The sequence below is a fragment of the Sarcophilus harrisii genome, chromosome 2 (genome assembly GCF_902635505.1).
Source record: "Sarcophilus harrisii chromosome 2, mSarHar1.11, whole genome shotgun sequence".
Classification (NCBI taxonomy): Eukaryota; Metazoa; Chordata; class Mammalia; order Dasyuromorphia; family Dasyuridae; genus Sarcophilus; species Sarcophilus harrisii.
Genome location: NC_045427.1, coordinates 531808149 through 531834310, shown reverse-complemented (window position 1 = coordinate 531834310; position 26162 = coordinate 531808149). Strand labels below are relative to the sequence as shown.

General features: G+C 32.5%; 1 protein-coding gene across 2 annotated transcripts in view; it reads right to left on the bottom strand.

Annotated features, from left to right (window-relative positions):
• Positions 1-26162, bottom strand: part of ADAMTS17 (ADAM metallopeptidase with thrombospondin type 1 motif 17) — a 473015-nt gene that overhangs the window by 124423 nt on the left and 322430 nt on the right. The window contains exons 16-18 of one of the 2 annotated variants that reach the window (XM_031955494.1): positions 25205-25279; positions 15889-15969; positions 1281-1438 (exon numbers count right to left, since the gene is read on the bottom strand). In XM_031955494.1, the coding sequence (XP_031811354.1) occupies positions 1281-1438; positions 15889-15969; positions 25205-25279 (314 nt within the window). The remainder of the gene's footprint in view (positions 1-1280; positions 1439-15888; positions 15970-25204; positions 25280-26162) is intronic. The other variant, XM_031955493.1, reaches the window with a different exon arrangement.

Genomic DNA, 26162 nt, shown 5'->3' with positions numbered 1-26162 from the left:
AATTTATAGTTTAAAAGCCCTCATGATTTTCTTTCTTTAGTGAAGTTAAAAATGTGTCTTAGAAGAACACTTGAATAATAGTATCTAAGCAATCCACTAGATTATATTTAATGCTAAGACACCATCCTCCTGAGGTAAAATTAGCTGAGTAATACACACATGCGTACATACATACACACACAAATTGAGTCTTTTATCAGATTTAAATATGACAAATGTAGGGGAAAAAACACTATGCTGGAATAGTTTTGTGTATGCAATAAAAAAAAAGACAGAAGGCAGTTTAATTGAGAAACCCTATTCAGAACATGAGTCAAATTCTTTGATAAGGTCATTTAAACTTTAATGTTCCTTTTCCCAAATGCACAAAAATTTAGAATTACAGGATAAAGACTTCTATGATAATATACAAGCACTATTCTTCATATTTACTGAGGATATAATTACTGAATTGTATTGGTGCAAGTTAGCCATAAGGACTTGCCCAGTATTAAGAATCATTAGATATCAACATAATATACTGAGGAAAATGGTTCCCTTATCTGAGCAGGAGTAGGAAGGAAGAAGCATCTTTAAAAAAATAAATCAGCATTTATTGTGGATAAAATATGTGCTCTCACTGTGGGGGAATCAGGTATTCTTTGACATTACTTCAGATATTATTATACCACTATTTCCACTTAAAATGAGAAAAACATTAGCCTTTACAAACAAGATGAGTTGCTCAAGGACAATTAGGGAATGAACAATATATAATTATTCTTTATGCAACCTAAATCTTAACATTCAAAGTAATGCTATTCGGAGGGGAAAATGCAACTTTTCATGTTTAAAAAAGGTAGTTTTCAACATGAATTAATTGATAGTAAGGATCTATAACCATGATCATATAATACAAAAATGTATAACTTAAAGCATATTCTCTTTCTTTATCCATTCAGTTTTCAATAGTTGCTACACTGATAATCACTGCTGAATAGGGAGTTTCCTTTAAAGATGAGGAGAATGCTCTTAAAGACGAGATATACATTTGGCTTTAGAAAGGGAGGAGAATCCTATGACCTGTGTTTTAGTGTCTTGCATAGAGGAGATGAAAAGCAATTATAAAATTTGTCTGAGCATCCAGTATTACTTCCTTACCCTTGTAAAACATCAAGGAAAATTTTTTTTCTTCCAGGTCGCTATGAATGGAATAAACTGTTAGGATTTCTTACATTCCCTCTCTCCATCCCCTTGGACCACATTACTTTTGAGAAATGTAAAAAAGAATATGAAGTTACCATCAGGTGTAGTGGTATTTTAGTTGGTCCCTTGGCAGATATTTTCTCCCACAGACCCCTTCTGACATAGCGGACAGTAGTGCCTGCAATCTGAAATTCACCAGGAAGCTCAATCTTCCAGTCACTGTTTATGGATTTCTTACTGGAGTCTCTGAGAGCTAGAAAGAAAATTCAAGACCACCAAATCAAATTAAAATATAAATTCTTCCCTTGAAATGAACAAAACTAAGAGGCATCTTTTTTTTTTCATAAGGATATTCCATGAAATCTCTTCAAAGAGGAAAAAATACACTGGTGTAGAAGGGAAAAAGGCAAATCTTTATCAAAAATATGATTATAAAACAAGGATGAGATTCAGGGTTAAAATTAATTCCATCAATAAGCATTTATTAAGCACCTGTTATGTGCCAGGCACCATGCTAAGTACTTAGCACTGGACACATAGAAAAAAAGAGACAAAAGGCAATAACCTAAAGGAGTTCACAATCTAATAAGAAAAAAAACAAACAAATTAATGTATACAAACAAGCTATATAAGGGATAAACAGGAAATAATGTTTAAAGGGAAAGCATTAGAATTAAGAAGACTTAAGAAAAGCTTCCTTTCAAAGATGGATTTTTAGTGGGGACATGAAAGAAAACTAAAGTCAGGAGGCAGAGATGGAGAGAAACAACATTCCAAGTATGGGGGATAGTCAGAGAAAATGCTAGAGCTGAGAGATGGAGTGCCAGCCAGGAGGCTGGTATCCCTGGACTGAACAGAATGTTGTGAGGAGTAAGGGATGAAAAGACTGGGGAATTGGGTTTGAATGTTTAGGCGAAATGGAGAAATTTATATTTGATCCTGGAAGTTATAGGGAGCCATTGATGTTTATTGAATGGGAGTGAGGGGTGATCCAGTTAGACCTGTGCTTTAGGAAAAGCACTTTGGTATTTGCACAGAGAATGGATTGGAGTGGGAAGAGACTTGAAGCAGACAACCCCCCTACTCCCAGACCCTAAAATGGCTATTTCAATAGTCTGAGTGTGAGATGATGATGGCCTGCACTATAGTGGTAACAGTATCAGAGGGGAGAAGGGGGAATATTCAAGATGTTGCAAAGATGAAAAGAGTACTAGGCAATAAATTGGATATGGAAAGGGGGATAAGAAAGAGCATTATTTGGAGGATGACACTTAGGTTGTGAGTCTGATGGCCTGAGAGGATAGTGTAAAAGGAACAGGAAAGTATGGAGTCAGGGAGGGTTTAGGGGGAAAGAGAATGAGTTCAGTTCTGGACATACATAGTCTTTTTAGTCTGTAGAGAATGGGCAAGCATAATTTTTAGGGAAAAAACTGTACTGTTTGCTCGATCATTAACTGGATTTCTTTTTTCAAAATCCCATGCAAGATAGAAACCTTACTTCAGATTCTGAAAAAACAAACTATCCTAACCACATTCTCTTGAATTTAATGGCATTATTTTGTTAGGTATGGCAGCTAGGTGGCTCAATGGATAGAGTGTTGGACTCAGAATCTGAAAGATGGGAGTTCAGATCTAGACTCAGACACTTTAACCTGTAGTTGTCTTAATACACTGGAGAAGGAAATGGCAAATCACTCCAGTGTCTTTGCCAAGAAAAACCCGTTGACAATATTGGTATATCATGGTCCTCAGGGTCACAAAGAACGTGACACAACTGAACAACTAAACAATATCAATAATAGATACAATGTCATTTTACCTGGCTATGCAAATGACAGATTATATAATTTTAATGTGTCATATATTGTTTCTCTAGCAAAGATATTTTCATATTTAAAGTTACTTGCCTGGAGCTGTTCAATATTATTGCCTTAACTCAAACACCTTTTAAAGCATTGGGGTTATTCAATATTTGAAAAATAAATGTTCCTTCAAGACACAATTACTGTTCCATTAAAACTGATTTATACTTTAATATTTGTAGTTGTTTGCCTAGAGCTTTTTAGTATTACTTCTCCAATTCGAGTATCTCTTAAGGCATTGGAGTTATCTAATATTTGTAAAATAAATGTTCCTTCAGGACACAATTGTTATTCCATTAAAAGTGCTTTTGAAACCCAAGCACTAGACATGTGGAAGTAACTCTCAACAGATGTCTGAACTGATGTCCCATGGATGTTTTCTGTGGGTAGTACTCCAAGTGTCCCAGATGTGTTCCTGACACATATTTAACTTTTTATTTTTGCATTTTACATGTTTTCTCTTATCACACCTCAAGATAGAATTAAAATATATAATAACACAACAGCATTAAAGCATGATTGGCTACAAGGATAAATTCTGTTTCCAATACAAGTCCCATGATTTATTTTTTCAATAATTGTTCAGCTAAGTATTTCCATTTTGTCTTTAAACCTAAGGGAAAAACTATGTGTTCTGCTCTATACTCTGAGTAGTTTAAGTAAAAGCTATAAATCCAGATGTCACTATCTAGAACTCTTCAGTGTAGGGGCATGCACTTAACTTTTAGGAAAAAGAGGCAAATGACAAAAAAACAAGCTATCAGGCAACTTAGAGGCATCAAAGTGTAACTTTCAGGTTTTGTCTTGTACCTAGTAGATATTCAGCTTCCTACACTTTCTAAATTCTAAATCTTCAGTATTCTAATTATGATACTGAGGAATAATAAACTTTTCAATCACCAAAGATTAAATTACATTCAGAAATTTATACTTAAAAGTGGCAAAGCAGATTCATATATTATAGAAAGTTCTTCAACATAAAAGGAAGAAGCCAAAAAAGGTTTTTTGTTAACTCTATTCCTTGAGTAATGGATTTAACCAAAATTTAATGCATTATTTAGCAATCTCATTTGCCTAATAAAAACCCTATGGAAGTTTCTTATTGTTATAAAACAGATTCCCTATTCAGCACTTTAGAATAGTTAGCTGGGAATCTACACATGATTACTAGAACTCTGGGTCTGTGCTGGGAGAATACAAGCTTAATCACACTTCAGCAAGCTGGAATAACTTCAGCCACAGGTATGGTGGTGAACTATATGGTTTTTATCTGAAGGTTACAGAAGATCATCACCAAATGACTAGCCACCAGGAAGTGATTTGTTGTTGGTTTAATTTTTTTTTTTTTTTAACTACAGTTCCCCCCAAAGACATACTACTAAGACACAGAGGTTTTATGATCTACATTGATAGGATGAGTTCCCAAAAAAAGGAAATCAGAGATACTTGAAATATTGAGAACTGAAATTCAGTTTTATGTTAATAGAAACAAAACTCTCAGGAGCTCTGGTTATTCAAAATATTTTAAGTGCTTTGTAGACTTTCATTAGGGCTGGAGAAGTACAGATATGGAAAAGGTAAGAAATTATCTAAGCCTTTACTTGATAAATGAATTCTTTTTATATTATGCCAAAATAGGTCATTAGACAGGCATTGCATGAATATCAAAGAAGAAGAGTTCCCTATTTCAGAAAAGAGGTAGATTCCATTTTGTATGGTTCTAATTATAAAGATACCATGCTTTTTCTCCCTCCCTTCCTTTTTTCCCTCCTTTCCTCTCTTTCTTCCTTTCTTTTTTCTCCCTTCCTTCTTTCTTCCTATCCTAGTCATCATTTTTGGTAGACAGTTCAATTCATCAAGAAATCTCAAAATATGGCACCTAGAATTGATTCTCATTCTCCAGGTGTAGTCTAATTAGCACAAAATACTAATTTTTAAAAATATTTTATTTAGTATTATAATTCTAATAGTAGAATTATAATCTTCCCTGTTCTGGTGACTATACTTCTATTAATACAACTTAAGGATACATTATTTTTTGAACAACCATAATACAGCTTTGATTCATTGAACTTGTAGTCAATTAAAACCACTACTTTTGAATGATTTTTTGACCATATATTCCCTGCAATAGAATGGGGGTTCAATGGAGGAAGGGAAGTTCAGGAAATACATTCCCTAAATTTATAGATAATTTCATATCTCTTAGCTATTTAAGAACTTGTTCTTAATGAGATGTTATCTAGAAAAAGGAAGATAGACATGAAATTCACTAGATCTAGAGTATTTTGCAAGTGGAAGTTGGAAGAAATTGTAATTTATTTTCTATCTTGGACTGCCCAAAATTGGAGTTTTAAGTCCAAATTTGTTTGCAATAGTGTGTAGCAAAGTAAGAAGGGTTCTATTGAATGTTTAAAGTAACACATGAAGAACAATGGGGGTTTTAATTTTGGGTGGAATCTATCTATCTATCTATCTATGTCTCATTTACAAGAGGATACATAAGCATGCAATGTAAAAAATACTTAAAACAATATCATTGGTTAGCAGGATAGTAACATGAAAACAAAGGTGTTGAAAACTACTATTTAGAAGCTCTGGTATCTGGAATTTTATCCATTTCCTTTTTGAAAAGTATACAATATGTGCAAAGCTCCCCAGCTACTGTAAGGCATGATGTTGGGATATCAACAAGTACTATGTGACTTGATCTATGGGGGGGGGACTTGATCTCTTCATTACTGGATACCCTTACATTCCATTTTTTAATTCTCAGGTTCTTATAATGTAGGTTTTTGTTATTATATTCTTTTGTGATGAATGCAAAGGTGTCAAAATGTGAAGCTTGTTCTCACAGTAACCAAATTCTCAGCCACAATCTCCACGGGTTCTCATGTTCCATGCACATGTATCAAAAACTGCTCTACTAATATAAACCTTGAACAGACTGGTGTTTGAGAGGTGTTGGATTTCCTTATTCCAAAGATAGCTTGTCTTTTGGCCTGATTTCCAGTTTAAAAGCATGTTTTCTTAGCCTATAAAATTTAATCATTGTGTCTTTTCATTTCCAGTTAGAATTTTAACATATACTTTCAAATTATGAAAACGACCAATCTCACTAATCTTCCAGGGTCCCATTGGACATTATGCTAATTCAATAAGTATTAAGTTATAGACTTCCTGATAGACATATTTTAAAACTATAATTTCATATTCAGCCTTTTGTGCCAGCTCCTACATTAATTTTTTTTTTTTTTGTAGATTATGTAAGTATATGTTTATAAATAAAAAGGAAGTAGCCTAGTCGTGTAATCAGGGAGAGAGATAAGAATTGAAGAGACCCACTATTATAGTAGTATCCATATAATTTTAAAAGAATTAGAGAATGGCTTCTTCCACCTTGAGTATAATATACAAGTTTTATAAAAGAGCATGGATAAATGCAAAGGAAAAGAAGACATAGTTAATGTCAGCTTTGGAAGAATTTTTATTTTATGAAGTCATTGAAATATTTATATGTATGATAATAACAATTCTAAAGCAAAAGGGACTTCAGAGACTCTTTGGCACAACCTATACTTAAATAAGAATCTCTTTTACAATGTGGTACAGTAAGAAAAACATCAGACTCTGGGTTAGAGGATATGGTCGTAGCTTTTTATCCAAACTACCCGTGTAATCTTAGGTTAAGTGACATCCTTACTGAACTTTAGTTTCCTCACCTCTAAAATAAAGAGTTAGAATAAATGACATCTGAAGTCTCTTTATTTCTATGATGATTATTAGTGAACAGTTATTTGTTAAAAATGATTTTGCCCCATATCTGACTTTTAAAGGCATGGTTGATGTCTCAGTTCTTCATATTATCATTATCTTCCTTATTGGGTGGCAATGCTAAATCTGATTCCAATGGGGAAGGGTAGTAGAGAAAGAAGGCAAAATATCATAGGTGATTAAGGGAAGTGAAGACTCAATAGAAATTCCAGCTTTCTAAATGATTGGGTCATTATATCATTTTTGTTCTTTAAAATCACTTTGTTTCTCAGGAGGGAGGAATATTTTAATTTGTATCTATTTCTCTGAATATCTCCTTCTGTAAGGTAATTAATAATATTTCTTTCTTACCTTTTGTATTGCTTAAGGATTTACCTTGCTCACTTTGCAGGTCTTACTGAATTATTGAATTACATGGTGCCATGTATCCCCTTCCCCATGCCATAGGTTCTCTGGAAGGGCAGAAGCAGGGAGAATTAGGGGAGGAACAGGAGAGGTACACCTGGAAATCATTATGAAACCAAATATGGAAATACTACTTAGAAGTGTGGGGTGTACAGTCACACCTTCTACAATAAAAGTAATGGGAGAATTTTATGTAAGTGAAATAAAACAAAACACCTAAAATGTAATTTAACCAGGATGTCAGACAGCCTTTCTGTTATCACTACAAAATATTCTGACCATATACCTAAAGAATGAATCAAGGAGTAAATATTAAAGAGTAGATATTCATCCTAAGGGAGAATGTTATATTTAATAATAGGAATGAGGTAAAGATACAGAAGACAGGACAGGGTGAGTTCAATATAAAATTTGAAAGCTAGCCAATGAAATTTATGATGTTGCCAACTAGGTTCTAAGAAAGAAATATTCCAGGAGGTACTGCCAGAGCAGATGCTACAATTGTTGAATAAGAAGGAGGGCATACTGAACTACTAGCATTATTTCTGAAGTAATTTGTTTTTTTTCATTGGAGGTTTCCCATCCAAATACTAAATGGGCCTAATATTGTCTAGTTGGTGAAACCTCAAGATCACAATTTGAGTGGAGAAACAGCTGTATGCACAGACTTGATCCAGAACATCCTCATAGTAAATAAACTTTGAATGACCAAGTAACACTTGCAATAATCACATTGCCCACAGGCACTTTAAAATTTCTATGTGGCCACTCCAGTGAAGACATTCAGTTGTAATGGAAAAACCTTGGCCTTTTTAAGCTAAGTTCTTCAGTTTGACTGAGGTTACACCCTTTCCAGTGATTAAGGCTGGGTAGCAACTGAGCCAAAGAAAGGCCTCTTTAACCTAGTCAAAGAAAAATCTAAGTAAATCTATATCTATGTATCTATCTATATCTATATCTATTTTTATTTGGAAGGGGAAGATGCTCAGGATTTCTGACCAAAACAGAAACTATTATTACTTATATTCACTCTGAGTCATTCAGGACCTGAACAATGACCAAAGACATTAGCTTAAGCTAAAGCCAAGGTCTCCCCTTGCATCCAGGGTCATTTCCAGTTGTCCAGATGTTTATCTGGCCACTGTTCCCAGATGGCTCTAGAGGGGAAAGCCAGGCAGATGAGCTTGCACAGCCCTTACTTAAATGCAGTTCACTTTTATGTCATGGCACCATCTCCTTGATGTCATGGTCTTCTTTTAGAACGAAGCTCAAACAATAATATTCAGATGTGTTTGATCCTTCTGACTCCATGGAATTGTCCTTAGGGTTTTCTTGGCAAAGATACTGTAGTGGTTTGCCATTTCTCTGGTGTGTCTCCATTTTACAGACAAGGAACAGAGGCAAATAGGGTTAAATGACTTGCCAAGAGTCACACAACTAGTAATTTGTCTGAAGCTCTATTTGAAATTAGATCTCTCTCCTTATTCTGGTTTAACTATTGTGACCTTGGAAAATTACTGCAATAATCTAGCTTTAGCATAATAATCCCAGTGTGTAGAGTAGTCCCTGATACACAGTAGGTATTTAATGAATGTTTATTGATTCTGACTCAGAGTATAGAACTAGTTTTGGCTCCCAGCAGCTCACAATTAACTTAGATGAAGACAGACTTCACCTAAGGTTCTCTCAGAGTATAAGAAAGTTCACAGATTTTCTTTGATTTATAGTCAAAAAGACTATTACTTAACTTAAATAACCATATTACTTAACTGAATCATGCTACCCACATTATTATGGGAGAAGTTATGTTCTTAAAGTACAGAAGGAAACAAATACTTTTGCATCTGGCCAAAGCATGGATTTGTTTTGCTTCACTATCCATATTTGTTACAAGGATTTTGCTTTTGTTTTTTTTTTTTCTAATGAAAGGAATGAATTTTTCTGGAGAGGGTAAAGGGAATAGGAATAGGTTTTCAAGAAGAAGAAAAGGACAAGAAGAAGAAAAAAGAAAGCAAAGGGTCTTAGAAGCATTTTGTAAAATGCACAGAAGCAAGCACAAGGAAGTTCAGAAAGAAATCAAATTAAGCAGGATGGTTTTGAAAGTAATATATTGACTTTATTATATACTTAAAAAGAAAAGCAAGCTACATATATTAGAGATTGACAGTTTAAGTAAATCCTTATTGTTTGCTTTAATTGGCATATAGAAATGTTCATTTTAATCAGTATTTGTTAAGTTCAGAATAAAAATATTTTTAAAAAAGTGTTGGGCTAAATTATATCTAACCATCCCCTTCTTGAAATCCTATGATGTTAACAAAAATCTGCTCTCAATTGCTTTTTCTATTAAAATGAGAAGTTGGGGAATAATCAAGATTTTTTTTTTTGTTTTTACAATGATCTAGGGTCTTCTTTCCTCGTTAAATAGAAGCATGTAGTAAATGTGAAATTAAGGCTACAAAAGAATAAAGGAAAGGGCATATCTTAGTCAATCGTAGTCAAAGTACTGAATGATCTACAATTTACAATTCAGTACAATTATCTTTGAGTAAACTTGTGTCTGCTTCTAACTATCCAATACCCTACTTCCTATGTTATCTAGAGCCTCTACTTTCCTCCATTTTTTTTTTTTTTTGTCCCAGAGAGAGAAGGGTGCATTGTTATTATAATCAGCTTAATCCAGAATGATTTGGAGATTAGTTAGCTCATTCTTGAAATTTAAGCTTTCAAAACTTCAAAGTGCTGTATGGTTGCCAAATACAAAGAGGATTTACTTTGGGGAGCACAGAGGAGTCTAAACCTACTTGTTTCTGTTACTACTTGAGTATTTGCTGATTCTAAAGTTTCTTATTCATGAATTTCACCTGGGTCATTATTTTGAGTTTTTTAAAAAAAAATACAGAATATCTATCACTAGATAGGGACTCTCAACTGGCATTCTAGTTAGTGTTCACTGAATGAGTTGAGGACAACTTAAGTATCGGTGTCAAGATAGAACATATTAAAAACTAATTGAACATTCATGATTTCCCTACCCTTCCTGAATATCTTTGAGCTTGATACCCTTTGTTATGTATTTGCCACTCATTTTTCCCTACCACATTTTTCTTTTGGATGCACTCCTGTGCCACATAATCACTTTATTTTCAGGTAAGTAGCAGAAAGCCTGGAAGGCATTAGGAGGAATTAGTTGGCTAGATTTCCCTTTGGGAGTCAATGTTCTTTTGTATATATAGCCAGAAGCAGGTATCAGGTGTTTGCTCACATTTCTCTCCTCTGGCTCTGTATTGTACAGTAGGTGAAGTTTTTGTTCATTTCTCCTCCCTCTGGAAAGACTAGAAGACTTGACCCACAATCAACCTACTTCTAATACTGGCATTAAGTCAGTACATTTTATTTCCACTCAAAGTGCTTCCAACTCTCCTCTCAGCCTATGGACACAAACTGCTGAGGCATTTCCTGTTCCAGGTGGTTTTGAGCTGTGAAACTAGCCGAACAGCCAGCCAGCCTGCTTGGGTTGAATGTAGGTGGGGTAAAATCTTCAGGAGCTGCTCCCAGCAAGTGAAAAAAGTGATTTGACTTCCAAAGCACCCAGCCCCGACTGGAAACAGAACTGTTTGAACTAACTTTAGAAACATAATGAATACAGAGACCAACTTCAATTGTGCCCTTTGTTGAGATGGCTGTAATAATCCTGTCAGTTTGGAATGAGAAATTTGGTTCCCAGAAGCCCACACAACTGGATAACTGACAGATTTCACACAAGATCCTCTTCTTAAAGCAAAAAAGAGTGGTCTTGGGCGATAGTAAAAGGCCTAAAGTCAATTTTTATTCCTTTAGAGTAGGGGTTTTTCTTTTCTTTTCTTTTTTTTTTTTCTTTTTTTTTTTTTTAGTATTATGGACAACTTTGGCAGCCTGGTGAATATGTTTTTAAATAATAGAAAGAAATGTAAAATTTTAGTTAGTGGTTATTGAAAATAAAGATGTAATTTTTGCCCTCTGATCCAAGTTCATAGACTCCCTGGCTATCATGTTTTCTTGGATCTTCAGGCTATAGAATATGAATGGAATGGAAAAATCATGAAGTTTGTTCTCCTGGGTGGGACAGCCAAGGACTTTATTTTATTTGATTGCCCACAAAAATTAATCTTCGTGAAATGTTCCTTTTGTTACAGGAATGGAATGTTTAGGAGTAAAATAAAAGGTGATGAAGGTACAGAGAAGGTTTCCAGTTTTCTTAACTGCTTTTCTAGTACCTAGGCAAGACAAACTGGAGAGAAGTATAATTACCTACCTAGCTCATAAGTGGATGAAGGTTATGTCTCCTTCATAAAGACCCTGATCAAAGCCACATAGTTAAGCAGAAAAAAAAGGCAATTTCTAGAAAATGAAGTCCTCTATAGAACAAAAAAAAAGTGGCTTTTATTGTTTTCCAGCTGCATTGCTATACCAAACATATATGTAGATGCGATCATATTTCATAAGATAGGCTAAAGAAAAGCAGACAATGTGTTTTATCATAATATATAATATCCTAATGTTCCATTCAACCTATAATTTGGAGAAGGTAGCCTTAAGCAATAACTACTTTCTAATCTCATATTCTATACTAAAATATCCCTAAGAAAATGCTTTATTGAAAATAAATGGTTAAAAAAAAAAAGCAGAAGTACTTATATCTTACACCATTTGTTAAAATAAGGTCAAAATGGACACATGACTTGGATGTAAAGGGAGATATTTAATAGGAAAATTAGAAGAACATGTAATATAATATCTATCAGACTTATGGATGGGAGAAGAATTTATTAGTGAACAAAAGAAAGCATTATGAGATGTAAAATGGATCATTTTGATTAGATTAAATTTTTTGTACAAATAAAATCAATGTACCCAAGATTAGAAAAAAAGCATAAAATTGGGGGGAGGAATTTATAGGCATATATTACAAATTTCTCAGGCAATAGTTTCATATCTCAGATATATATATAGCTTTGCCAGATTTGTAAGAATATGAATTATCCCCCAACTGATAAATGGTCAACAGATATGAATAGGCAGTTTTGAGATGAAGATACCAAACTTATTTATAGTCATATAAAATGCTGTAAATCAGTATTTATTGGACAAGTAAAAATTAAAACAACTTTGAGATGTCATCTCATATTTATCAGATTGATTAAAATGATAAAAGGGGGAAATGGCAAATATTGGAGAAATTGTGGAAAAACTGGGATACAAATACATTGTTGGTAGATCTGAACTGTTCCAATCATTTTGGAAAATAATCTGTAATTATGACCTCCAAATTATAAAACTGTGTATACTCTCTGATCCAGTAATATTACTATTGAATCTATTATTAATCTATTATTCAAGGTAATTAGGGGAAAAAAGAGTCTCTATTATAGTTCTAAAATATTTATAGCAACTCTCTTTGTGGTATCAACAAACAAGAAATTAAGGGGGCACTCATCAATTGGGAATAGCTAAAAAAGTTGTGGTATATGATTCTAATGTAATACTACTATGCCGTAAGAAATGATGAACAGGTTGATATTAGAAAATACATAAAATAATGAAGAATGAAATGAGCAGAACCAAAAGAATGTTTATATAGTAACAGCAATACATCAGCAGTTGGGATGGAGTGGTTGGCTGGGCATATAGGGTGTGGCAAAAATCTAGAAAGTATAAAACATATGAAAGACTACAAAGAGAAAGGAATACGGAAGAATAATAATACTGGTAGCATATTAAATACTATGCTAAATTTATGCTAAAAATTGTACATTGTAGATTTATGGTTTCATATGTTATCCTTATCATATATAATATGTATATGTGTATATACATATGTATATATGTATATCAACATATGGGTATATACATATACATATGTATATATATGCAAATATTAATATATGTTGATGACTATTAAGATTATAACTTAAAAAAAAAAAGGGAAAGATGTATTCTAACTTCAATGAACCCTAATGTCAGTCCTTGGCCCTGGGTTCTAATGAACATCTCTATAGACTGATTTCAGTACTCTCCAGATTTCTTTTTCTCATCTACCATCTTGAAAAATCTCCACCATGGAATTCTGCTCTCCTGATTGGTGATCCCCTCCGTGGAACTCATTATTTTAGGAAAAACAAGAGCCATGCTTTACCTCTTATATATATAGATGTCTCCAGACTTATCTTTTCCCTCACTAGCCTTGCCACTTTCTTCCCACTCCCAATTTCCAACTTCCTTAAATGTGTTATCTTCCCCCAAAAGAATGTTAAACTCCTTGAGAGCAGGGACTTACTTGCTTACATTTGTATCTTGGCACAGGGTCAGGCACATAGTAAGTACTTAAGTGTTCTATTTACATATGCATAGAAAGTGTTATATTTGTTTTAACCCTTGAATTTTTTAGTGAGAAATGGGGAATACAGATACACATGGTGGAATAGGCAAAGAGACTCCTACATTATAGTGTTTAAGGTCTGATTATAGGAGGTTTGAGTCTTTACACATTCCAAAGAACTATGATAAGTCAGGCAGTTCTTACAGTTATTAAATACATATATTAAATATGCCAGGCCCTGTACTAAGCACCTGGGATAAAAGAAAGAAAAAAAAATCTACCCTCAAGATACAATCAAAAGCAGAGAGGAAAAAAGGCAACCCCCCTCCTCAACCTACCAAAAAGTCAGTGACTTCTGAACACCCATCTACATAAACTGTAGCTGCCCTATACTTTGTACACAGTATGTAATCAATAAAGTTCCTAAAATACTAACAATAGTACAAATATCAAACAGCAATACTGTTTAAAGAATAACTGAATAAGTTATCCTCAGTATTATAAATATTCAAATTAACTACAAAAGATCTATGAAGGAAGATGCTATCTACCTACCAGAGGAAGAATCGCTAAATAGAAGTAATACATAATATATATATATATATATATATATATATATATATATACATATATATACATATATATATATATAATATATATACACATATAAGGAAATATTTTCTTCATGTGTGAAATGGTAACTTTCTGTAATTAAAATATAACAAAAAGTTAAATTTTTAAAAAAGATTTGAAAATAAAAGTATTTTCCTTTTCAATTCAAAATACTTGCTATGTTGTAAACTCAGTGAAAAAAGAGTCACATCATGTTTACTTTTGTATCCATCAACTTCTGCCCTTATAGGTTTGAACTTGTTACTATTTTTATTTTTAAAAAAGTAAATAGCAAAATAAGCTGAAAAAGGGGAACATGATAGAGATAAGGCAGAGGCATGATTCAGAGATTTTATACTTATCTAATTGTAGTGGAAAGCAGTAAGTCTAACTCTGAATAGAAAAAGAAAATGAAAAAAAAATATTCTGTTAATATAAGTCGTTTCCATAATGCCTATGAATTCCACAATCATTGCAAGAAGGAGGCTAAAGGAGCTTAGCAGCTGCCTGAACTTAGAAAAAACTCAATCTTCTTGCTAAGAAGAGGGACATGATAGCCAAGGACAAAAGCAATTTGGAATGTAAATTTGTGTATTAAAAAATTATAGAGGAGATTGGTAGGCCAGCATAATTTTATTAAAGAGTGAAGACAAATGAAGAGGAAAACAAGTCTGCACATCCTGAGTAGTTAGAGATGAAAATAAACTGAAGCATTTCTCTCCTTGTTCCACTTCTGACTTTGCCACCTCTACCCTAACAGCTTTCTCCACATGCTGCACAGCCTTTTCTTCTGATTGGTGAGATCCTATTGAGGACCACCTTTTTAGAACCTGCTATATATACTCAAGTCTCCCATTCAACTACCAGACTTATCCACTTTTCCTTGGACAAGAACCCTTTTCTCTCCTCAACTTTCCACTCCCATTAGAATGGAAGCTTCCTCAGGGTAGGTACAATATTTGTATTCTAGATACTTAGCGTAGTTTTAGGCAAATACTAAGTGCTTAATAAATGCTTTATTTATATATTTTTATAAAAATTACTTTTATCAGTGATAATGTGGAGCTAGTATGACATGGTAGATAGGGCATTGAGCTTGTTAGAAAGAATTAGGTTCACATGCTACATCAATCCTTTACTAGCTATGTTAATCTAGAAAGGCCACTTAAATTTTCCAGGTCTCATTTTCTTCTGCAAAATGAGGGAACTAGACCCAAAAGCTTCTAAAGTTCCTTCCATCTCTAAGTCTATGAACCTATAATGATGGCTATCACTCAATATTGGTTTTCATCAAAATTTCAAATAGATTTGGAAATAGTTTTTGATCAGTAGGAAAGATTAATCATGAGCCAGAAATTATGATGAGTCAGTGATATGGGACACAACTGAAGTTGTTTTGAGGTTTGACTATCCATATGGATTTTAAGCAAAAGAAAAACAAGTCTAGATTTATCATTATATCTTAAATTTTTTTGCAAAGGTTTTCTTTTTCTTTAATTTTAGAAGTAATTATAAATTAACAATTTTTCATTGCTGAAAAATTCTTTCAGATTATGTTTTTTAAAAATATGATCTGGAAGATTAGATACAACTCAGAGGAAAAAATATTGAATCAAATTAATTCAGATAGTTCAACTGATCAAAGTTAAAGTTTCTCCTTAAATTGAATGAAAATCAAACAATTTTTTTTACCAAGAAAACTATGGGCAGGTTTGTCTTCAACCACTCGGATCCGACGGGCTCCAGCAGGAATTACAGCAGCTTCAATATAGCCTGTAACAAAAGAAAAATTTCAAACATTGCCAGAGGCTCCTGGGCACTCAGTATCTCCTACCAAAAACCAACTCCACTACTTTTCTGCTGGTTTTTCAAAGCGTGCTGAAATCCAAAATTAAGATAGCCATAGTATAATTTTGGAATGTACATGTAGTATTATATTGCTAATAATTAATGAAGTCTTTTGTTAACTAATGACATATGATCTCATGTTCTTCCATTTCCTACTAATTATTTCATTCACTCTTTATTTCATTCGGGGCTTTCCCTGGATCTTCCGGGAAGATTGGGAAACTGAAAAAATGTTCATTCTTGCAGCAAGCCTGCTGGTTTAAGACATGGTAGAATGGATAGATTAAAAGGAATCAGGAAATTATTTTCAGCTAAAGGCAGGCTTAAAAGTCTAGCTATTTATTTAAATGCTATCTAAAAATTTTTTACAAATGTAAAAAATATATTTCTTTAAGTAAATTAAATGGCAGATTACTCGACCTGTTATAATCTAGGAAAGGAAGAGATTTAGGATACATTACATTCTGTTTCTTGAATACATTTACCCTATATAGTGCCAGGTCAAAAAAGACCAACAAAATATTTGAGAATATTAAAGAACTAACAGAAATAATTAAAAGCAATATCTTAAACACAAAAATTACTCAGAAAAGGAATTCTTTTTTTTTTCAACAAAAAGTGGTGGAAGAATTGGAAAGCAGCTTGCCCTAAATTAGGATTAGATGGAAAGATTACAACACATACTACAATAATTTCAAATGGAATGAAAAATGAAAAGTGATAAATAAAAGGTAATACAATTTAAAAAATCAACAAAGAATAAGATTATAAATAAAGGGAGAATTTTTGCCTAAAAGGAATGGAGCAGATTGTAAAAAAAAAAAAAAAAAAAAAAAAGTTTTTTTGCCTACATGTAATTAAAAAAATTTTTTTGTATGGATATAATTAATGAAAACAGAATTAAAAGATTAAAAAGTAGAATGGGATAACAATAACAATTAAATATTGTTAAATATTACTTATAAAAAGATGATGTCCAAAACTGACACAAATACATAATGCCATAAACAATTCTCCAATAGCTTGGTAGTCAAATAATGTGAAGAAAGTTTTCAAGAGATGATTTGCAAACTCTAAATGACAACACAAAAATGTGCTAGAAATCATTAATTACAGTAAGTGAAAGCCAAAATAAAAAACTTTTGAAGTCTTTGAAGTTTTACTTCAAACTATGTAAATTGGCAAAAATCACAAGAAATGAAAAGAGTAAATGTTGGACAAAACATTTATTAGGTTATTTAGAAGTCTCTAGAACGTGAATATTTTATTTATTTTTTAAGAGTTGATAAACTTTATTGAATATGGCATGCATTATACAGTGTCAAAAAAAAATTGATTACAATTTAAGAAACAGGAAAAGACTGATACATTAACTGTGCACTGCTTTTCAAAAGTAAGAATAGAATTTACTTTTAGAACATAAAAGAATAGAATTTACTATTAGAACATAAAATAGGAAAGAAAAATATCTATGTACAGTTAAAAAGACAGTCCTGAATTATTTAACAAGCTATTGAAAATAAAAAATGGGAACAAAAGGGAAATGATCTTGATATCAACTATGAAAATTCCATCTAGAAAATAAGCCAGTGTAAATTAAGGATAAAAATGAAGTCTACAAACCATAGAAAAATGAAAAAGACTTGCAATACATTCCTTAAGGTACTGACAGATGTAATAATGGCACTATAGAAGACAAACATGAAAAAAGTAGGCAGATTGGATCAAGAATAAATACAGTTGAACCATTCTGGATATAACTGATTAAGATGTTGATCAACTGATTTACAAGATATTTGGAAGAGGAAAAGATAGCAAAGGAAAGTAAAACAAATCTTGGACCTTAATTGATAAAAAAAAAAAAAAAAAAAAAAAAAAAAACTCAAGGTGACAGAAAACAATTGTTTACTTATATCTCCTTTTCCATCTATACAATATCTTTATGGAAGTCATCTATACATGAATTAAGGGCATCCTTAATGTGAGAATTGGTAAGCACCCAAAATTTTTTTTTTCAAATGATATTCAAGAGTAGATCACATCTTTACATATACAATTAACTGAAAGATGTAAAATTTTGAGATTCTATTTAGCTTATTATTTATTTTACAACAAAACATTTAAGTTGATCGATTAACAATCAGCTTACATGTTTTATTTTGATTTTTCTTTTTGACATGCTTTCTGTCTTCTATCCATGTATCCAGATCATTCAAGATTTCTTGAAAGACACAGAATAGAACAGAAATAATCCTGATAACAGACATCAAGGAAATTATGAACCAGGCAATTGTACACTTGTCCAAAGTTGTAATGGGCTGAAACTGAGCAGATGCACTTGGACAGCTGAGCACTTAAGGCTAATTACTTATTGGACAATACTCCATTAGCATATGCTTGGAAAATGGCCCACCCCACTATTCTGTGCTGGCTTGATCTGCTGGTGTATACAGAGAATTATAGGAGGGATTAGTGGGTGGAGTAAGACAAGCCAGAATTACTTCTGGGCTGGAGAGGAAGAAGGGAAGTGTGGAGATTCCTGTATCCATTCCTCTCACTTCAACAAAGAATAAAGACCAAGGACTTTTGCTTATCCTAACTTCTGCTGATTTTTAAAGTATGCAGGGTGCTAACTCTGTCTTCACACAAAGTATTTGCCATTGTGATAGAGGAGATCCAGCACAAATTACTAGTTAAAGATCAATTTCCTATAAATGGTGAGACTTTTCACCTTGTCCTGTTCATGAATAATATTGTGCTGGTTTCTCCCAAGATATTACAGAGTTTCTTGGAAGAATATGTAATCACTCAAAGAAACTGATCTTTGACCTATTTAAATTGTTACCTTTATTTCCTAATGACAAATATATATGAATACTTCTATTTCCATTTGCCTTTTTCCATCCATTCAGGAAAGACCAAATAGATGAAGGATTTCTGATGCCCATATTCCATCTGTATCCAAATATTTAGTGTTTTATTTAATAGTATGTCACTATGGTGTATAATACACTGCTTTTATACAGGTGGTTCCAGAGCTGGAAAGAGAAAAAGAAAATAGGCTGAATTGCTTTCAGAAAACTGCAAAATGCTTTTACTGATACCAAGCTTCCTCTGAATGTAAAGTTCAATTTTTTTCAATGCAGTCATTTTGCAGGTTTTGCTAAATGGCAGTGAGACCTGCATCACCACTGTTTTTCAAAATTAAAAGATGAATCATGGAGGATAATAGCAAGACATGGTGACTATGAGCAGATTGCAAGGTATCTTCAGTGAGGATGTCAACAAAGAATTGGATGAGAGAAAAAGATTAGGTTGGTCACATATAAGAGTGAAGGATGGCAGATAACAGAATGTCTCACTGGTGAACTTGAACCAAATGTGGAAGGTCTCTAGCATGTTGATGACATTTGGGAAAGATGTGGACAAGAATTATATGAGATGGTTAGACATGATGGTTTGTGACCTTTATCATTGGAGGGAACTTTGGAATTAATGAGATGATGGATCCACTTGACTACTGAGTGTGCAAATATATTAAAGGATGGCAAGACATGACAAATAGGAGGAATCAGAGAAACATGAGAATATTTGTATGAAATTATGCAGAGAGAAGTAGAACCAAGATAATAATGTATACAATGAGTAAAACAATTTAGATGAAAAGAAGTTGAAGTTGGAATTTGAGAAATGAAAAAAATGAATAAAGGTCCAAGAGAAGAGATGACAAAACATAATGCCTCTCAGGGCAAAGAAATTGAGGCATATTTAGACAAAAGATCCAATATTTTCAGGTAAGTTTTTTTTATATCTGATATTGATTAATTGTGTTTCCTTGTCATAAGAGAATTTAATATGCAGGGGAAGGGAGTTGACTGTGAGACAAAAAAACATCAATAAACATAATAAAAAATAAATAGGAGAGAAGCCTTTTTCTTTGGACTTTGATCTGCTTGAATCTTTACCTTTATTTCCTAATGACAAATTAGGCATTACTTTTTCCTTTTTCTTCCATCTTTCAATTTTTGTTATTCATTAGATCAGCAAATCAAATTTTCTTTGTCATTTTTTGGAATATCATCACACAAACAATTAAAAATCCCATATGGAAATTTGCTTTTCTCCTTCTAGAATGATAGGATATTTGTCGATGATGATGAACAAAAAAAAACTTCCATGTATCTTAGAGCTTTAAAAAGTTGTATATTTTGCATTTATATTTCATGTAAAATATCAGAATTGTAAGTTTTTCATAATGATAACTTCATGCAAATAATGACCTTAAACACGGTAGGGAGTTGGTTTCGTTTCTTTAAGAGATACTTAGCTACCAGATAATAGTATATTTTAAATCTCTACTTCCTCTGGGTGCAAATCATGCATTATTAATAATGCAACCTCCAGTTTACTAATTAGACACTGAAACATAGAAGCAAAATGATGAATTTTTGTGATCCTTATAAAAGTACTTTACCTTAGTAAGAGGACCACTCAGAACACATAGGTCCAAGTTCATACAGTATCAAGTGATATGTTTTAATTTGTTAATTAATCACTAAAGCAGATGTGCTCAAAAGCAATACAGATTTAGTGATGTAATGGATATTCTTTTCCATTAAGAAAGGAACTAGGACTTCCTTTTACAAATTGCTGAGATCTTGCCAGGGGTAAAATTGCAAAGTAGTGAAAGAAAAAAAAAACCTGAAAAGAAATACTTCCTAAGACATTAGATAGTTTTCAAATAGTAGCAGTCTTTGAGCTGTTAATGGAGTATTAATTGTAGTGAGTGTTTAGCTTTATCTCAGATCAGATTAAGTTTCAGATAGAAATTCTAAACCTGACTGAAGGTACCTAGATTTGTAAGTGTAATTTCTGAACAAGGAAAAACAATTCTTCAGCACTGATTAACTGTTTTCCTTAATTGCATTAAATGGTTATCTATTTCTGTAGCTTTGAATTGTTTCCAAAGGGATAGAAGAGAGAAGTCAGAGACATAAAACTCCTGCTTTTCAGCTGTCACATACTTTATTTGTTTGTCTTAATGGACAAGCTCTGTATATTTATCTTCATCACAAAAACAGACCTGGAAACAGGCAATCCATTCAACATCTTTTTATGCATTTGGCACATTGTTTTGTGTTACAGAAGCAGCAAAGTATAGGTAGGAAGAGTAAGAGGTTCAAATCCTGCCTCTGAGACTTACTACTTAGGTGACCCCAGTCACCTAAAAAGCTATGTACCTCAAGCAACTTCCAGAATTCATTTGCTAAATCATAGACAGTTTGGGATCTGCAACAGTACAACAAATTCCCAAACCAGGAATTTCCCATGCTGGTCCCCCATATATGTATGTATAATCACCTCAACTACACTGGTTGGTAGTGTGTGGCTGATTAGAGCAATACAAGCTTGGAGTGCTTTATCATAAGTTGGACGCAAATAGTCCATATGAACATTTGGGATAGTTCCTCTAATTTTGCACTTCTCACATTTCCTTTGCACTGATTTAATTCTGCTTTGCTTGTAGAGCACAGTACCTTTTCTGATGAGAGCACCCCGAGCTGGAGAGTTCTGTACCAGTGTTTCCCACTGGTCATACAATTCATTCTAAAGTTATTAAGAGATACCTTGATAATATCCTTGTGTCATTTTTTTTTCCTGATCACTACAATGTCCTTGAGAGTAAAGACCATGTTTTATTGATCTTTGCATTTTCTTCAATGATCACTTCAGAGCTGTTAAGGGCTTAGCTGCTTAATAAATTCATCATTAAATGACCAAGCATTTAAGCAAATGCTAGGTGCCTGGCCCTGTATCTATAATGTTTGTTGAATGTTGCATCTTTGTAAATGTTCCTATTACTTGCATAATATTGACATCCAAAGAATTTCCAAAATCAAGCAGAATGCCTAACAATGATGGTTGGTGCTAGTACTTTTACCATTTCAAAACATATTGTTTCTGGTGAGTTTTAATATTGGCCACACTGGATGCCTCAGGGTCTAGGTCTCCTAAAACTAGTGATTTCTGTTTTGAGCAATAATGGCAGGCTCAATCATGCTGTTACATAATTCAAATGGCTGTGTAAAATATGGTCTGTTAACATTGAATTTGGTATAGGGCTCTTTCAGGAAGTAACAAGGCTAGCTGGGTCTTGCATCATGTTACAGGGAATTTAGGGCCCCCAACAGCATACAGTTCTTCCTTATTTTAGTCTCATCCCATGGGATTCTGAAGTTATGTTTCAAGCAATACTATACATATGAAATGAGAAATTAGAACTCTGAAGCCTGTCCATGGTCAAATAGATGAGCACTTTTTTGTGTATGTCTTGCTGCATTTTCATTAATACTATTAACTGGACCTGAAGACAAAATATTCTCGCTCTACTGAATTATCTTCTGATAGCAAAGACAAACTAATAACAGGGAATGATCTCTTTTGTGACTATAGTACAGCTGGCTTTAGTATTATTATGGCACAGAATTTCAAATACAGGGTGGAGTCTCGATTTAATTGTGCTAACTTCCTATAATCTATAGTTAATGAAGGGCATGCCTGAGTAATTGCCATCCACAGATAACTTCCAAACTCCAATTTCAACAGTAAAATTAAGGTTAATAATTTTTTATTTCCTCTCCTACCTACTTTTTTTTTTTTTTTTAAATGAGGGCTGTTCACAAATACTAAAAGTGATATTTTTGAATTTTACTTTCTCTTCCTTTTCCTTCTTACTCTCCAATGGTGGTGCTGATGAATAGTGGAATGATCCAAACTCTGGCAACATGAGGAAGTGGAAGAAAAAAAAAAAGAATCTGTAAAGTTCTCAACTTGGATAATTTGTCTTAATTACAGAGAGTTGAATATGGCAAGAAAGATTTCTGTAGTAAAGTGTCATGAATCTATTAAACTGTTTTTCTAAATGGACATTATTCTTTTTATAAGAGAAAAAAAAAAAGACCAGAGGAAAGGTGACCAAGTCATTTGGAGAGCTTCTGTTCACAGTCAGAACGTGAGCAGGTGCAATGAAATCATCTTCCTTTCCAATAGTTCCCACATGGCCCAAAGTGATATCCTTGGAGAATGATCACTCTCAGCCTATGTTGGAATTTTAAAAATCCTTTAGAGATATAAAGTGCCCATCACCAATTCCCCAAGTGTCCCAATCCCTCTAAGTAGATGTCCCATGGAATATTGTGTTAGAAACCACAACATCACAGACCACTAAATTTAAAAGTGATGATTCTGATTTGACAAATATCGAGCCGCTCATTAAATTGTCAGTCTCATTCATTTGTAAGAACCACTCTTTTTAAATCTGGAGAAACTTCTATTGTGGTCTCTTCCTTTAAACATGGGAAATCAGGTTGGAGGAAAATAATTAATTTCATTAAGAAGCCATGGATAAACTTCAAAGCCTTTCTCTATTGTTCATTTTATTTTAAATCTTAGTTCTTCCCTACTAAGATACCTTCTAAATATTTCCAAAGTTATATTTCCTTTCAATAAAATTTTGGACATGACCATAATATTAAAATTTTCTTAAGAAAACATTTTGAGGTTTATTTCCAATAATTTTAGTGGAATTATTTTTTAATCAAAATTAAGAAATGCATAATAATGTTTTGGTGTGTATTTAGGAAAGTTCCAATTATTTGTGGTTTTCAGTTGCAGTAGTAGCCTGATTTATAAAGAAATTATCCAGAGATTTTGATGTCATTGTTTGGAAAAAAGTGAAAATTAAGCATATTTTTCACCTTTAGTGTAAGAAGTAGGAAATACTCACAAATTATATTTAGCAGACAAATCTCATTTTGTAACAAGGTTCTTTCCTTTGGGAGAAAAGTCCTTAATGCATCTTCTAAAAAACATTATAAAAATACTGATGTGAAGATTATGCTTTTTGTTTATTCTTTTTTCAGTATAAATTGGTACTGTGAGGTAACTTTATTTTCATCAATATCATTATAGTTCCTCATAGGCATTAGCTCAATATTATATTATTTCTCATAAACAATCCCTTATAAATGATATTATTGCTCTCAAAAATGCTTAAATAGAAAGCAGTACAGTTTGAATGAATCCAATTTCCTTTTCTGGAAAAATAATTAGTACAAAATTAAATTCTGTAGGTTGAATATTGATGAAATCATTAGGAATATGGTACTTTGCCCATCACAGTGATGGTTAATGCACTGTTTGATATATGTTATTTATGGACAGTAAACTGATCATTGATTTTTTAAAAATTTATCTCATCTCTCAATAATGATGTAAACTTTATGTAAATTATTAAATATTCTATCTCAAAGCCAAGAAGTTAATTTCTTTAAAGAAGAAGATAAAATTCTTTCTCTAAATCTAAATTACCAATCTAAATGTAAATTTATAAATCTTTGACTAAAAGATTATCATTTTAAGGGGATTTCTATTAGCAATCACAAATTGGGAAGTTATGTGAACAAAATTATTGGGTTGCGCACTTTTTATCAACATGAAGGAAATTTGGTATTAAATCTATTGGCTTGGTATTATTAAGAGAAGAATCTACTCAACAAACATTCTTGGGACATGGAATGACCAAAAAAAATAGATTTTGAATTTTGATCTTTTAAATTTTGACTTCTAATAAATCATTACTGAATGAATAAATAAAATAGTTCATGTTAGATCCTGAAATAGATACATATATTGGACTACTTCTTGATTCAGGTCCATTTCTCAAGTTTGCTCAGATAAATTTTATTAGCTTTAAACTCTCCTATATTTTTCTTTTTGATTTTTTTAAGTTCCAATTTTTATGTCATGAAAATAGTGGAAAACATATTAATGATCAGTAATAGAAAATGCTGAGAAAGACTTAGACTTCAACCAGTTCCAAGCAATTTAAATATTTAAGTGCTTAAGTTCACATTATAAAAATAAATTTCAATTGGTTCAATAAATTCCATCCATCATTGTTTGCATTGAAGAGCTTTATCTATGTAGAGGTCATTCCTGCTAAAAAGATTATAGTCAATAGTAAATGGCCTTCATGCTTATCAATGGCTTCCTCTATGACTCTCATTCCACCAAATCCACTGAGAAGGCAAGCATAGAGAGAAAACAAACACCAAAGATATCTCCACTATGAACTATGCACAGCATTCAAACATCTTACATGAAAAACACTTGGGAACAGCCTTTGCCTTTGTCATCACACACGTGGACACCTTCTTACAAATATTATTGGTGACTAAGAAACAAAAATGGGTTGTATTACATCTTATGAGGAAGTTACTTTATGGTTTTAAATCACAGGATTATGAGGATATTTATGTACAACCATTAATTTCTTATTATTTCATAGTTGCTTATAAATTAATTACATATTTCCATGCACAGAAATTGAAATAGTCACATAATTGTTAACAGAAGTAAAATTTTAATAAAAAATTTATAAAGGTAATCTTAATTTATATAAATCTTATAATAATAAGGATAATAATTACACCTACCTCATAGGATTGTTGTGAAGATCAAATAAAATAAACTGTAAAATATTTTTCAAACATCAAGCTGACATTTAAATAAGAACTATTATTATATTTCATTAATACTGACTGGTCTTAACCTTGAAATCCATAGATGTTGAATATTCAAAGCCAGAAAAATTCAATTTTCAGTAGATAGTTGGTAAGGAAGCATCAACTATATTGTGATCACCAGTTTACTAAATTCAAATATCAGAAGCTTCAATTTACTTCAGAAGCTATTTGTTTTTATGGATATATACTAGAAGAAAGAAGAGTTAAGTTGGATAAGTCAGTTCCTTTTATAGGTCATTATTACTGAGGATGTGTTTTTTATTCAGCTGATAGAAAAATATGTAGAATGGCAAAATGGAACAATTTCTATTATCAATTTATTAATACAAATTATATTTTAAAAGATAAAACTCCATTTCATGAGTTTTTAGTGTCTAAAACTTTGGATTGAAAATAACTCAAGCAAATATTATCTCATAAAATATTGCTATGAACTTTTTCATTAACTTTTTCTTATTTGTGTGGCATTTTTTTTCTTTGATATCAACCCTTAGAAGGGCAGAATGCCTTTCACCTTCTTTCTCACTTTTC